The sequence below is a fragment of the Tinamus guttatus genome, unplaced genomic scaffold (assembly GCF_059628265.1).
Source record: "Tinamus guttatus ecotype Peru unplaced genomic scaffold, ASM5962826v1 Tinamus_guttatus_pri_ptg000150l, whole genome shotgun sequence".
Classification (NCBI taxonomy): domain Eukaryota; kingdom Metazoa; phylum Chordata; class Aves; order Tinamiformes; family Tinamidae; genus Tinamus; species Tinamus guttatus.
Window position 1 is genome coordinate 5,509,594 of NW_028288684.1, and position 16,410 is coordinate 5,526,003.

A 16,410-nucleotide genomic window follows, 5' to 3' on the forward strand; every position below is an offset into this window, starting at 1 on the left:
CAAGCAACTGAAGACAAAGTCTTCTGACAGGAAGTCTAAGGCAAGCTCAGTTATATACTTTTTTACTAAGTCTCTACAAATAGTCTTGACAGATAGGTGGGACTGCAGGACACCAACAATTTACTTTTGTTTGTTTTTTGTCTATATCTGTTTCTTCCTTCCCCCAACATACACAGTAGTTGCTATAGTTGGAAATATACCACTGCCTCCCTCTAGAAAGCATTCACTATTCTCATCTAGAATTTATTGAAGGTGTTCAGTCTCGTGTCTATTCAGCAATGATGAGGAAGCGTAAGTCTTCTAATTCATCCTCGTAAGGGGCCACAGTTTGCCTAAGCATGAGTATTTAATCAAATCATGGCCACCCATTAAGCATAAAGTTAAGTATTTGTGTAACACGCTGCAGGAGCAGTATCACAGGGTTTGCATATGGGCAGCTTGACTTGTTATTCTTTCTCATTTGTGTGTGGCTCTTTCCCCACAGGAAGGGGAAAAAAAGCTAAAATCTGAAATTAAGGTCAAAAATACCACAAACATTTTCATTAGGCAGCCGAGGAGACTCACAAAGCAGCTTAGTTAGTGTACAGGAGCTGGCTTCTCTGCTGGCTCCCTCCTGAGTCGGCGAGATGGGCAGGGAGCTCCCCAGGAGAAGGCAGAAGTCCTGCCGTTCCTCCTGATCTGAACACTCTCCACAGAGAGATGCCTCAGAGGAACGTTTTGTCAAAATGCAAAAGAGAAGGTGATTCCTTGTGAAGGCCACCAGGGTCTCACAGGCATCTTTTGCTTCTGGTGCAATGCGTCTCTTTTACCAGAAAATACTATAAATCAAATCAAATTGACTTCAGGTTCTGAAGTCCTACCCATACCTATCCCTTCCCGAAGTTAAGCTAACCAATATCATACCCACAGCTTGTGGCATTTGCTGCTGATTCCAAGGTTGTCTCTGCTGCAGCTTCTCCTATTTTATTTCCACCCGTTTCATTATTTTGGGCACCGCCAGCAGCACAAGGAATGGTGACAAGGGCAGCAGGACGCTCAGTGGTAGGAGATAAGGCAGGATGAGGAGCAGCCAAGAGCTTAGCTGATTAAGAAAACCCTGAGTTTAGTCCTCCTCTTTGCTGGGAGCAAGTTTTGGCATCTTTAATGTAACTAAACTTTTTAAACGACTGTGCATCTGTTTCTAATCTTTCTTCCTATCAAAACAGGTTATTTATTTAGGATTTTTTTTTCTAGATACACTTTTTCTTTTTCCAGGACAAAAATTAATTATCTTACATAATCAGCAAAAAGTGCACATACTACCATTTTAGTTTTTTAAACACTTACCACATCTTCTGTCACTTAATCCATTTGTTAACCTCATACCAGGTATAAATTTCAATTTAGTAAATACAATTTTATGAAAGTTTCAATAAATAAAATCTAATTCATAATATAAAATCCATTTTAGCTTCTTTTTCTCTGCCTGTCATTTCCTCTAATTAATGTAATCCAATCCCTGATAATTGAATTTATGCTCAATTTTAAAATAGTGAGATGGCTCAGCACTGTGAACTGCCACATACACATACACTGTGCTGGGTCACAGCTACAGATGCAAAAAACACTGATGAGAGAGATGGCAGTGACAATGATTCTTATATTTACCATAAAGGGAACTCCCATAAAATAAATACTTGGGGTCATCAGCCTGTTTCAGAAATGACTTACTCTGAAAGCCATTGCCATTGCTTCAAAACCCCCATCAGAGGAAATAGCAAGGAAATAACACTTGTGTCCAATATGCAGAAAAAAAATCGTTGAGTTCTATGGAAAAAATGCTATATCTGGAAACCATGGAAAGGCCTTCTAATTTGAAAATTAGACTTTTAGTCCTAATTCTACTAAAGTACATTGAAAGATTTTGCTTCTGCAGTATGGCATGACAGCATTATTAGGACACTAGACTGAATTTATAGCCTGAGAAATGGAAATCACAGAAGTTAAGTACTACTTGAATTTCCTTACTTGATCAAACTGAGGGTCTTCTCCTCGTTGCAGAGATTTGGTCAGTGGCTTTTCCTGAAAGAAAATGTATTAAATATACGTTACTTAAAGATTTATATTATCATATATTCTATCAATTCTACTAGTATTTTTTTTCTGATAGATTTTCACTTGTGATCAACTTTAATGCTGGAGATACTGTTTGTTTCATATACAAAGAAGCCATCTGCATGCGTCTGAAATAATACTGAAATAGTGTCTTCAGTGCCTTTGAAAAGAGAAAATGCTTAACATTTATTATGTCTGAGTTACTTAGTGTTCAGATTGACAAGTGTGAATTCTTTCCAAATTGTAAAATGCACCCAGTATTCTCTAATATATAACCAAGGAACTGTATTTAGCTATAGGATGCCTTCCTGTTACAGCACTGCTAGGCAATGCAAAAATGTTCATACATATCACCATCACAGAGCACTCTGAAAGAAAGGTGATTACTGAACAAGCAATCAAGTATGACAAGCGTCATTTTTAATGAAGATAATTGTGGAAAAACGGCTGCACTATTCAAGGGAAATAACGCATTTTTGCTCCACAAGTGGTGACTTAAATTTCCTCAGAGATGTAAAATCTTGGCATCGGCAGCTGGTTGTCTCAGGTAGTGCTCTCCAAGGGCCTGGGGGGCCTAGGAGAACCACACAGCTCGGAAGGAGCTCCCATGAGTGAAGATGGATTTATCTTTGTGTTTTCTTGCCCACAAGCTCAGTTCCTGAGCTGTATGGAAGGCCCAGCAGCCTACAGAACACAAAACGTGAATTTTGTGAACCACAGGGAAAATAAACAATACTTGAAGGCTGATACAAAAAAGTTAGAAAAACGTCACCCCCCCCCAGTTTGGCCCTGAAATCTACTACTGCTTCTTATGTCTGAAATATGTCAACTCCTTTTTCTTCTTCCCTCTCTTCCATAAATCACGTATCTTTCTCCTGCGACCACAAGATCTGGGCGCTCCCACCAGCTCAGCATGAGATTTGCTGTTCAGCTTTCAGCAAACCATTCTGCTCATCAGCATCTGTTAAGGTAACAGGCAAAATACTGTCACTGCCAGGGGATGTGGGGTGGAAAAAAAAAAATCTGTAAAACTGCTGAGATAACAGAAAAGAAAGACTTACAGTGGTGCAAACACTTGTATTATTTTATGTTTTTCTCTGATGAAAATATTGCTCAGTAAAATCTGCTGACTGATTTTGAAATTAATTATGCTGATACGCTCTCGGTGCCAGCTGGCAAGGAGGCTGGCTGCAGGGCGAGCGCAGTATCCCCTGACTACCTACCAAATAGAAAAATAAACATTTTTTTTTCTCCTGAGCCACTGATTTGCTGAGGACAACCATCAGGATTTTTCACTGTTAGCTCTAGCAAATGAAGCGGCTTCTCCAAGTTATGTCAGTGGTATAACAACTATTAATTAGAGCCTTATGATGGATCAGTGGTAATCAAGACACACAATAAAATTGTGTAGACCAGGAACAGATATATAAAATTATTCCACAGCTTTCCTCTTCAGCCAGGAACTCTGTCCTTCTCTATCTAGTTTTATCTCATACTTCTTTTGACTACTGCTACACACTCAAAAGTAAAGCAGATTATTTTTCAAAGCTAGTATTCCGTCATGGACAAACCAAACCAATGTCTTTAGAATCAGTGGCAATTTAGAAAAGAAATAACACACACACACGTATATATATATATATTATTAAACTTCTGATTCTGTTACAGAAGCCTGTCTTACCACAGAGAAGCTTCTTAAGGCGCATTTCCATAAAGAGAACCTTGTCATCCAAAAGTTTCAGGTCACAGTGGCCAGCAGTGCATGCCTGGCTTTCTGAGCAGACCTGAAATGCTGCAGCAGATGCCTCTGGGGACTACAGAAGATGCCTTTGATGTCTTAGCAGAAATGAGGGGTGGGATTCCTCACAACATGCTTATCTTTAAGACAACGTTAGATGTGTCAAAATCTGCTCCATGAACCTAACTATGAAACTACAGTCTGGAAAAGGTCCCAGTTGCCTGTTGCCTCTCCCTGGAAGCATTGCAACCTCACGAATGCTCCCGGTTTTGACCATGTCCTTCCCTGAGGTCTCAGAGGCTCTGAGCTAGAGAAAAACACCTCAGTCCTGAGCGGGCAAAAAAACCTCAGCTCTTGCCCAAAGAACTGTTCATGTATCTTTTAACAGATAAAGTGCAAAGCAGAATCACAGGCGCGCTCAGCAGCCTCACTCTTTCTCAGGCTGAGCTGCCCAGCAGCCTGCCAGGTAACAGGGTCTTCTGCAAGGTCGCTCGCAGGAGTTTCACACTTCCAGGCCACACGGAAATCTTGCCCGAGCTGTGTTCCATGCTCCCTTACACCAGAGTATTACATTAAAAAAAAAAAAGTATTTTACATAAAAAAGCAATGCTACTCGCGCCTACTTGTAATATGAAGTAAAAGAGAATGCAGAATCGATTAATCCATACTCTAACAACCTGATTACACTTTAATGTCTTCCCCATAGCCAGGTTCACTTGTGAATGACGGATTCATTTTGAAATAATGCCACAGGTGTTATTACAGTTTCACCAGCTAGACTATGCACACATTTCTAAAACCAATTCTGCAGGTAGAAACTCTATAAATAGAGATTTTAGTTAACATGACGGGTGTTCTGCCTTGAGTGTTAAGTACTGTAGCATATTGTAGCTGTTGTATTCTTTAGGTATTTGAGTTCTTTAGTGACTTGGGTATGAAATACTCCTTCATACTAAGTTCTGTTGTGAGTACCATTGATACTGTTTTTAACAAGTTTATTTCAGTGTAAACAAAAAGCTTCCTATAGCTCTGCCACCCACACAGAACTAGGAAGGCTTAATGACAATTAGCATCTCTTGATGTTTATTTGCTGTACTCATAATATGCAACTTTTAAACAATGGAATTCATGCATTAATAACTTCACTATAATATTTACTCACCTTCTTGTATATTTGATATTTATGGTAAGTTTGAAATATTATATTTTCTTTCTTTTCTCAGTAACAGTTTATTTCTCCTTTCAGAGATAGGTTAAGCAAGCAAAAATTGCAAGTCAGGTTTATTTTGGAGTATTGCCCTGAATTACATTGTAAAAATCCTCCTTTGTTCACAATCAAAAAGCAGTGATGACAGTGTTGGAATTTCTCATTTTAAGAGTACAGCTATTCTCATGATCACTTTTTGAGAGTCGTAGATACAACTGAAATGATAAGCACTTAACTGAAATTCGAAACACAGAATATCTTGAGGAAAAGATCACTGAGTAGGTCAACTTGTTCAGAAAGTAGTGGATTGCTAACTCAAACTGAAGTACTTGTTTAGTGCTCTGGAGTCTGAGAGCCACTCGCACATTTAAGTGCAATCTGATAATTCATTTTAACAAAAAGAATTTGCTCAGCGCATTACCTTGTTCTCCAAGACGTCTTGTTTATATAGCTCACTTAGTAATTTCAATATTCAGTAACTGAATTTGGCCTGAACGAACCTATAGTATTATTTCTGCTTCTCAAACTTGATTATTGCTGCTTTCTTAGTGAATTTGTGAGCCAAAAGGAAATTCAGTTCATAACATCTGAATCAGAGTTCAGGATTAGAATATCTCCTAAAACCATATGTGTGTTGCTATCCTCACGTTGCTTTCATTTTGACTGGAAATGCTTATCTGGAAAATCTTCTTCACTGCAGCCAACATTTTATTAACGTTTATTAACGTCATTATCTATTTCTACACAGAACAATGCCGAGGTGACCAAGACCGCAGCGAGGCAATCAAGACCGCAGCCAAAATGTGTCACACACTGCGAGCTGTGAGCAGTCCCTGCGCATGGCACCTCACGGCAGGACCGTCCAGGCCTTCCCAAGCTGTGGGACATTCACCACATGACACTGCCCTGACTCTGCCCTCAGGGAGTTTGGGTCAGGCTGGACCCGGGCTGACGGGGGGAACTGGGCCCCGGCGGCCCCGTTTGGGAGCGGGGTGCCCGCAGCGGGGGGTGCCCGCAGTGGGGCTCTCGCTGTGCTGCTCCAGTGAGGGCCATGAGCAGCCAACGCCAAATGGGGAGATTGGAGAGTTAAAAAACCTGAAAACAGAGGTTGTTATTATTTACTCTGTTACTAATGATCAGTACTGAACAGACAATGAAGTGAGCGAATATGAAGGGCTTAGGGTTTTGGTGCTGAGGGCTCCCTGAAAGGATAAAAGGACAATTCCCTGTGTGATGTTTCTAGCACTGAACAACACGGTCTTGGCACAGAATATCAAAATTCAGGAAAGGTTTTTCTGTTATCTGAAAGAGCTCGAATACGTGATAGTGCTTCAAGCGTCTTCTGAAAACAGCATTTTTTCTTTATGTAATAAATCATTTCTTCTTATCTAGTGTTAACTCTTTGCTTATTCTTTACTGCTTAGTTCTAATACCCTTAGAGATCTTTTTTTTTTCATTCTAAGCAGTACTTTGGATATTGTTGCTATGGCAACTACTTTATAAAATATGTTTATATTCCTGGCAGACATTTTCATCATGTACCACAGGTTCATGCAAAGCAAAGACAAGGTTAAAAAACATAATAAAATGAAATTGAATTTGAGTAATAGATTCCATGACAGTCTATTTTCCCTGGAGATAGATTTATTTAAACTTTTTAAAAAATGTTAAAATGTATTCCAGTCTCAAGGCACCATTTTATTTTTATTTATTTTCTTGCCCACCCAATTCAGGAATGGCAAAGAGGCTCTTTTATATTATGAGTTGACTCTGTTTGAGTCTCTCTAGCTGTAATACCTTCTACAGAAATATCTTCCAAATCTTGTATGAATAGTTAGGCTGAATTTGGAGCCAAAAGCTACAACCACAAAATATGAATAAATAAAGTTTTGATTAATTTGAAAAAGCCCACAGATTTCCGGATTGTAAAAATCTTCAGATAATTTCAGAATAATGGACTCTTAACTTTCAAATTTCTAATCACTAAGTTAAACATCCTTATTTCTTGTCTAAAGTTGACCATTCAGCTGTATTATATCTTTTTGTTCATACTGGAAACACCCAGGAATATGCACGAGGGATGAACTGTAAAGATCAGCAAAGGCAATTTTGCCTTTAACATTTGAAACTACAATTTTGCAAAAAATATATATATTCTATCTAAACTTTTAGAATTGCCAGTGCTTACAAAATGAAATGCTCACCCAAAAATTATTATCCTTTCTGAGTGTCACTGCAGTTGTGGAAATATTAATAGAATCTACTAAAACTATGGTGAATATGCAATGGCAGATTTATATATTATTGCATTTATACTCATATACTAAATGTAAAAGTAACATATCTGTCAAAATCCCAGATCACACTAAAAAACACTCCTCCAATGGCAGTTAGCTACTTTTACCAGTTAATTACATTAGTGGTTTTTCAGAGATGCTGCCCAAACATAATAGTATAAATTTACACAGGGAGAGCTTTTCTCAACCACCTGCCACAAAACTGAATGTTAAGGGAACATGAAAATGATTGGATGCTGTAGCATGTATTAAACTTCATTGTGTCACCGTACAGTAAGGATATGCCACTAATGTCCCAGAGAGTTCCATCCTCAGCAACCATTGGGCACACTATTCCTACTGAACTACACCTAGCTCCTATGTTACTGACCTATATTTTTGTAAGGACATAATGGACGCTGAAATTTGATGCAAAATACAATTTTTGAAGCAGCAAATATAATCTACTGATTAGTTCTCTGGAATGGAAATGCTACCAAAACAAAACAGCAGAAGAATGGACCATTAAAAATTTTTAAGAAGGGTTTAAATATCTATGTAATCTAATTATGTAAAATGGAATAGATATAGACCATATTCAAACATCACAGTTTGGTACAGATACAGAAAAGATAATCTTAAAAATCATGTAAAGATTATCTTAAAAAACAAAATATAGTTCTTCCCTATTTACTATGAATAATCACCTAAGCCCTGAAAGAACTTGAACATCCCTGCCTTAATCTTTTTAGTAGGAAAGGAAGGTGCGCTGTGTTTTGCAGGGAATGGGCTGCTGCAAACACAGCAGCTCAAAACCGCTTGATTTTAAATTTCGACATTAGTTATTTTGTGCATATAAGTATCAGTAAAAGCATCACCATCCATCTTGCACATGTGCTTTGCAAACCACTGTCTGTATCATCTAGGAGAAAACGCCACAATGTCGATTTGCCTCCAAACACTGGGCCCACAAATTGCTCTTCCTCGGAGGGGCGCTTATCCTTCAGATGCAGAGTTAGGATACAGGCGAGCTGCTCTGCCTGCCAGCTGCCTCTAAGAGGGACATTTTTGTCCATCTGATCCCTGCCTCCATTTTTGGCAATGTGCTCCTACTCCTCCTGGCACCAGAACGGATACAGGCTGGCCCTGCCTTCAGCAAGTTCTGCCACCGAATTGGCAAGAGGATTCACTCCTGTTTCACCCTCTTCAGAAAGGGCAGAACTAAAGCACAGACTGCGGACTCAAAAGAAAGTGGTTGCACTGAGAAAAGTTCTGAACCTTTTTTGGAAATATTTGGGAACTGTTTTGCCGCCACGCACACACAAAGGAACCTACCATATTTATGTCTAGACCCAAATTCTTCGACATAAAAGCAAAATCTGTTCACTCTGATAACCTCCCAAATGTCTTTCACCTGAAGTTTGTATGAAACTTGATTTCCTCTGTGTCTCTGTTCAGCATCAGTTGGCTGTTAGATACCTTTCTAAAGGATAGTGCCAGCAATTGTGGTACACAGACAGCAAATTAAACAGACAACAAAAGTACTTCCTTTGTTAACCTTTCTAGTTCTAAGCATACACCAAAAGAAAACTCCAAACACAGTCAAAAATTATGATTATATATTTTCTTAAAAAAATCATAACTCTGAATAGAATAAAATTACCGAATGGTAATCAAGTATGGAATTGGGAATGAAAATACAGAACTAGTATTAGTGCTCTGCTAAAAGATATGACCGAATAAAATGCAGAGGGAACATTCAGAATTATCTGACAGATATCTTGCCAGCCACCAAGTACTGAGATATGGCTGCATGAAGGATTAAAATTCCCAGTTATTTCTAATACAGAACTGTCTGTGATCCCACCGCTCATTTCTCAATATGTTCATCCTCTCTTCTGTTTACCCCTTGATTATCAAATAATCTGCTTACAAGAACATGACTGACTCTCCTTAACTAAGCCTGCATTTGTTTTCACTTCAAGATACCCCAGGAGCAATATGACTTTGGCTATACACCTCTGGTTAGAAAAGAAAGCAATTTGGTTCTTCTCTAAAACGAACGTTACAGCGAGCAGGATCCCACAAACACACAAAGGTTCAAGAAATCAGAAGAAGGTCGAAATCCACCTGTAAAACTCAAGAACAATCTGATGCTGGGGAAACAAGGACACTCTGTAGACAAGTCTCCACAGGAAGCACCAAGCAGGACATGTTTCACTGGCAAGTGTGACTCCCGAGGACCAACTTGGCTTTGCTGGTGTCAGGACCCATGGCCAGGCAGGGCTGTGGTGGGGCTGGAACTGGCACCGTGGTGGCATCACAGGGCAGGAACTGACAGCCCTGGGCTGGGCTGAGGGGACGCTCAGAGCCTGGACAGGGACAGGGAGGGCTGGCAGTGCCTTCAGGGCCCGGACAGCTGGTTACTCATTCAGATTAACATGACCTAATTTAATCAAAGCTATAGGAAGCTCTTGCCAGTTAATTAGAATAAATTTTGACTCTAACTGTAGGGCTGCCCAGGCACACCTCAGAGCTCTGTAAATAATAACATTTCACCTTCAGATAGCCCAAGGGTAATAAGTGACAGCTCCTGATCCTTGATAACCATCTACTGTCTAGCAGTGCTGGCTTCTTTAATGTGAACTAGCCACTTTCATCAACTCTATGTTTATTTATCAGGACCAAGGAAGTGGATAAGGAGAGGTAGGCTTATAAGCTGAACTAATAGAGTCTGCTGACAGACTTAGTTCTCCTCAAACCTCCTTTGCCTCTTTCCTGTGGACTCTCTTGGCTATGTATTTTACCTCAAAGGTTGTAGCAGTATCATAACAAACTTGCCCTCAGGTGGCTTGTCATCCCAGTTACTGGAATCGATGTGACAAATGTTAAAGGAGGATCTCACAATGCTCCTGCTTATCTAGTACTGGCCTTCAGGAATCTTTTACTGCAAATGAGATGATCATAAAGTCAGGGCTCCCATTTGTATTACAGGTTCAGTGAAGGACACAAGACATTATCATACTGTTTCCATACTGGAGGCTGGCTAAGTAACGTAGTTAAGTTTTCCCTATATTTTCAATGTTAACAGATATGCAGACTCTAGCTCAGGTAAAAGTAATGGAGTAAGTCACGCTGTCCAGTGTGTTAACTGAACCATGCCAGATTCAGGCCCTGGAAAAGTCACGTGAATTTCATTTTTAAACACACAGCAATCCTGACTGAGCAGCTCCTTTACTTTAAATGTGACTCTAAAGGATCAATCTGTAGCAAAAATAACAAATATTGGTTTACCAATTGCTACCGATTTACAAGAATGTTACCAAAATAGATATGTGATTTTCCTTCTGTCTTCTGTGGTAACAGACCAGTGATAAGGATGACCTAAGGTGACTACAATATGTCTTTCATTTTCTTCCATATTTTTAAACAATATAGAAATGCAATTAGGGACACATGGAAGGTTCTCTGCTACATCTGCAAACAGCAGCCAATAGGTGATATAGAGTGACAGCCTCAGTGACACTGAATCTCTGTTTCAATATTAAATCCTCTTAGCAATTTGAACCACCACTCACACCACTCACATGCTCCAACTGCATCCGTGCAGGAGAGGCCCAGGCACAGGGAGCATCCCAGAAAGGTTTGTTGTCAGAATGAGATCTGCAGCCTCAAACAGGATTCTGCCCACACGCCCAGCTATGGAAACTGTGAGATCACTTGTCAGGAGAAAGCTCCTGTTGACATTGCCTGGCTCTGAAATGAAGGCGAGTTTTCATGGGCATGAATCCAGCTGCAGATGCCTATGCAAAAATGTGTCCTTTTCCTTCCTGATTGCTAAAATAGAATGAACTTCTCCCTCAATCTCACATGGAATATGGAATGCGATCCATGTTGCATCCTCCTCCTGCACTCCCCCCAATTCTGAAGCCCTATATTTGTCTCCTACTGTACCTTTCTCCAGCAGTGTCTTTCAAACCCTTTCTCACAGTGTCCCTCTGGACTACATAGACGACATTGCATCAGTGGCTACTGTTACAATCACATGGACCTTTCTAGGTCTTTCAGGATAATAACTGTCCTGAGGTTCAAGATTAGCATCTCTAGAGGGGTATTGCTCCATAGTGTGCAGTGCTGGGTTTCTTCTGGATATCTCAGCCTCAGATATGCACCAAGATAACTAGAGGGGGTTTATTTCTCAGTGAGTGGAAGAGGGAAAAAAAAAAAGAAAGAAGGGTTTTCCATGCTACTGGAGTGGTCTTTGCTGTATTTGATACTCTCCATTTGCTGTATCAAAGCTTGATTTTTCCTGCACTCTTCTACCTTCACGTCCTTTGGTTAAATGAGTGGATGTTGCTTGTTGCATAGAGAATTTTTTCTCAGGCTAACCTCTCTCCTTTGTGGGAGGAAAGAAAAGCTGATCTGATCCAGCTTGGGCTGCACTGTCCCTAGCAGAGCCTGGGTAGGTACCAGAAAGTTTGGGGTGGCTGAACTCTATCTGGAGAAGCAAGCAATAGTGAAGTCCCAACAAAAGCTTATTAGTGAAGCAGGGGAGAGTCAAGATGAGATCACTGTTTTGCTTGACTACTTTCTTGAAGCACAGAGAAGTTAGCTGCTGGAAAGTCTGAGAAAAACAAACAGAACCAAAGGGACAAGCCATGCAGAAGCTAAACCCAGACCTCAGGCACCCCTGGGAGTTGTATTGAGTCCAACCGTTGGTCTAAAAAGCTGACCTAAGATACAGTCGGTGACCTGCAGCAAAGACATCCCGCTGAGCCGACAGCTGCTGGGGGCACCGCGGGACGGGGCTTTTCCCTGGGGACGGCGACGGACAGACCTAGATTGGCCCCATTCGACAAGCGACCTGGTGCCTCCCTGCAGCAGATCTGTGGGGCTTCGTATAACGAAGGATTGGACACACAGGTTACACATTTATCTGTGAGAGTCTGCATAGGTGCCTTGCTTTCCTTATGAAAAGGAGAGAGGTCAGCTCTCAGCACAGGATAATAAAGCAGGCTGAGCGGTACCATCTCAGGGTGAATTACTGCCCGTCCCAAAAGGGAAACTGTTTTCTAAGGTTTTCTCATTATGTTATGATCCTTAAATACATTTTATCATTTCCACTACCAAAATGATTTCTCTGGTTTCCTTATTCTAAGTTCTGCTTGAAAAAAAAAGTTGGTAAAAAAATGTGAAATTGTATTTGTAATGCAAAAACAAAAGAGTTTTACAGAATGAAGAGTGGATGGTCTATATTAGATTCATGCCCAGAAAACATATTAACTGGGAAGTGAGTTTTACTGAGGATCACAGCCAGATCTAGTAACCAAAACATCAAATCATCCTTGGTTGACAGCAGGAGGAATGGGTGACACTGCCCGGGGCTTTCTCTGCTGCTGGAATCTTGCTTTTCCAGCTGAAATTTCATAGGGCTGCAGGAGGGAACAGCTCGGGTGCCCTCCACTGCTGCCCTAAGAAATAAGTAATAAAACATTTTTATGCCATCTCCTCATGGTATCATGCAAATTTAGCTTTCCACCATAGCTGTCATAACCCTGTAACTTACAGTTCAACCTTGTACACTTCAGAAAGGAAAAAGCTGGATATATTCAATAGGCATAAGAAACCCCAAAAAACTGAGAGAGAAAAAGACAATAGTAGCCACAATCAGAAATGCTGCACAGGTAAGATTTATGTACCAAAAGAAATACCTCGGTTAAAAAACAAACAAACAAAAACTCTACACCCTTAATTTAACACTATATTAGATTCAGAGCTTGAATCTTGATAGACTTTGTGACAAAAGAGAGGAAAAAGCAATTACTCTGAATACTGATTTTTTTTTTAGCTTCTCTAAAAGGTATCTTAAATATTTATCACTCATAAAATTAAACAGTTATTTCTTGCAATGACTAAGAGAATTCAGCCTAGAAACATCTCAGTGTTGGAGCACTTCATTTGATTTCCTTTGAAGTACACTTGAGTTTAATTAGAACATAATCCTCAAGGAGCTCAACATTGGACTATGTGTTGTGAAAAAAAAAAAAAAAGAAGGACCTTTCTGCATCACGAACTTTATAAACTTTATCCTGAAAAACCCTGGAAATTCCTAGCCACATAAGTGGTCAACAGAGTAGAAATACATAGAACGTCCTGGTCAGCAGAGTAGAAAGACAGGAAAAATAGCACCTAGACATCCAACAGCCCCAGAAATGGTGAACATAATTTCTTAATCATTATTCCAGACTTTTGTTTTGTCATTTTCCCTTGTCATTCCTTTCATAACAAATGCCATTCCTTTCATAACAAACCAAGTAGGCCTATAAAGGCCTACTTTTCCATTTGTCATCGTCACCCTCAAATATAGCATTATACCTTCTAAGCTCTATTCATATTAAATTAGATGTGAATATAATGTTGAATTATTGTCAGTTTCTCACAATTAGAGGAAAATGTTCTGAAAATATCGAAGAGAAGTGAAATTCTAGTAACTCGTCATATTTGTGCATTGTACATTGAGTTTACCAAATAAAATTTCATGGAACGATCTCTGGCATAAAATCAATACTCAGGCATTCATAGTTTCACAGAGTAACAAAAAGAATATATCAACACACAGCAAATGTAAATCATTTTGGCATTTCTCAGTACATTGTCGCTCTGTTCTTTCTCTTCTTGTCAAATAATTTCACAGCTAATTTTGTTTTTAAATTTTAAAGGTGTTTACTATGGATCATATGAAGAAAAGATGGTACTAAATAGCTTCTGTCACCCTTTTATTTCTAAAGACCTGATTTTTAGTTTCTTTATTCTATTTCTTTTTGTAATTTGGAGGGACTCTTTAAAGAAGACTTTAGTTTTTTCCTGTTATTTCTAAATTATGTATGATATTTCTTCCATCTTGCATCCACCTAATGCTTTAAGCGGAAAGTCTGGAAAAACTTTCCAAGTGTGCCAAAGCCTTCTGAATCTAAAGCAAGGCATGGAATTAAAAGGTTTTAATTGGAATCAAGACAACTTAATTTTACTATTCAGAATCTCCAGACCTGAAAATGTGGTACTGATTTAACCATTCTGTACTGTGCTTTATAAAAGAAATGTTGCAAGCTGTTTCTTTATAACTCAGAAATCAATGTTCCTATTTACTTTAATTTTTTAACTTTTACATTGTCAGAATTAAAATGTAGGTTACCCAACTATTCTTGCCCATTCAAATCCACAGAAGGATATAGAGAATGTAGTCTCAAGTTAAAGGAGAAGATTCCCAGAATTTCAGTTACATAAGACAGTTTGGCAAATTGTATATTAAATTTGCCCAAATTTGCATAAAAGAAATGATATTTCTCTTACTGACTTTGCTAGACCTTGTAAAGTAGCTCCTTCTTTCTAACACTATCACTTTTTGGGATCTGGAAAATGAGGGGCTATAGCACCTTATTAGGCTGTGAAACCTGTTACAGTCATAGAAGTAAAATGGGAAGCAGTAGTGCTATTGATTTTCATCTTTTAGTTTTGGAAATTCAGTAACATTCTGAAATACCATCTTTACCATATTTGAGCATTTTCTATTTTGCCTCTTGTGACATCCCTCCCAGCCATGAAATCTACACTGCCCTCCCTTCTTTATTACAAACATAACTAACATATTCATTCCTTTTCATGTCATCCCCTTGGCATATGTCGCATACCTCCCTCCTCTCCCACGACCTTCTGCTTGCCATAGTAGCATATCTTATCACTTGGGAAACACTATCAAAATCTAATGTAGTCTAGAAGCAAATATTCTGCATTGTAGAGCACGACTGAAAATGAATAATGAATACAGAGCAAGGTGCATGTGTGTGTATAAATATATATATATACTTTAAAAGTTCTTTTTTACTCACAAGGGGCTCTGCCATGATGATGCGGATCTTGCGTTCAGCCTGAGTAGTAAAGTTAACAAACAAGCTCTTCAGGACATATTCTCCTGGCTTACTGTCCGGGTCAACGCTGATAGGCAGCATGGCTGGAGGCCCTTTTTCTCTCTGTGTGCCGGAAACAGGAGGGACGGGTGGTTTGATATATCCGTTACCAACAGGAGAAGCTGAAAGAAGGAAGAGATACATTTACTTTTGGGTAATTCAACATCTTGACTTTTCCAGAGCATCCCAATCTCTTATACCAGCAGAGCAAAACCAGAGACTAGCTGATAATCAAAGAAGCAGCCAATACGTAAATACAACTCTCATGAATATACACCTCCTCCCATACAACCCCCCATATACAACCCCTACAATATTACAGTTAATACATAGTTATATTTAAGCTTTACATAATCTAGACTAACACAAGAAAACAAAGATAAATCCTTATATATTAAAACTAAGCAATGATTACTGTGCAGAGCCCACTCGGTACTCTTTTCTCATGTTTTAAGACCTGATGATACCTTGTTTTCTCAAAAACATTCTCATTTCTTATCTGTCTTATAGACCAGATCTCTAATTAAGTTATCAAATAAGTAATTTATTATTTATTGCTATTCAAAAAGACAGATCCCTCCATAAGTCAGGAGAATGCTTTTTTTCTGACTAAGGTATGTTCTAAAGGCCTGACTTTCTATATATAGAGAAGTCAATCAAGAGTTCTACTGTTACACTGGACTACATGAGCTCCTGAGATCCCTTCCAATACAAGTTGCTGAGTCTGGTTGGAGGCCTGTGCCCAGCAGTGTCCCGCAGGGGTCAGCACTGGGCCCGGCGCTGTTCAGCTTGTTCATCAATGACTTGGAGGAGGGCACAGAGTGCACCCTCTGCAAGTTTGCAAATGACACCAAACTGGGAAAAGTAGTGGCCGACACTCCCGAGGGCTGCACTGCCATTCAGAGGGACCTGGACACGCTGGAGAGTTGGGCAGAGAGGAACCTCATGAGGTTCAACAAGGACAAGTGCAGGGTCCTGCACCTCGACAGGAATAACCCCAGGCACCAGCACAGATTAGGGGCTGACCTGCTGGAAAGCAGCTCCGCGGAGAGGGATTTGGGAGTCCTGGTTGACAACAGGTTAACCATGAGGCAGCAATGTGTCCTCACGGCCAAAAAGGCCAATGGGATC

The 16,410-nt window shown here is 39.7% G+C and overlaps 1 protein-coding gene across 1 annotated transcript in view; it reads right to left on the reverse strand.

Moving 5' to 3' along the window:
• Positions 1-16,410, reverse strand: part of FRY (FRY microtubule binding protein) — a 156,516-nt gene that overhangs the window by 112,829 nt on the left and 27,277 nt on the right. Inside the window, exons 2-3 of the mRNA XM_088522295.1 lie at positions 15,202-15,401; positions 2,008-2,061 (exon numbers count right to left, since the gene is read on the reverse strand). Coding sequence (XP_088378421.1) covers positions 2,008-2,061; positions 15,202-15,401 — 254 coding nt within the window. The remainder of the gene's footprint in view (positions 1-2,007; positions 2,062-15,201; positions 15,402-16,410) is intronic.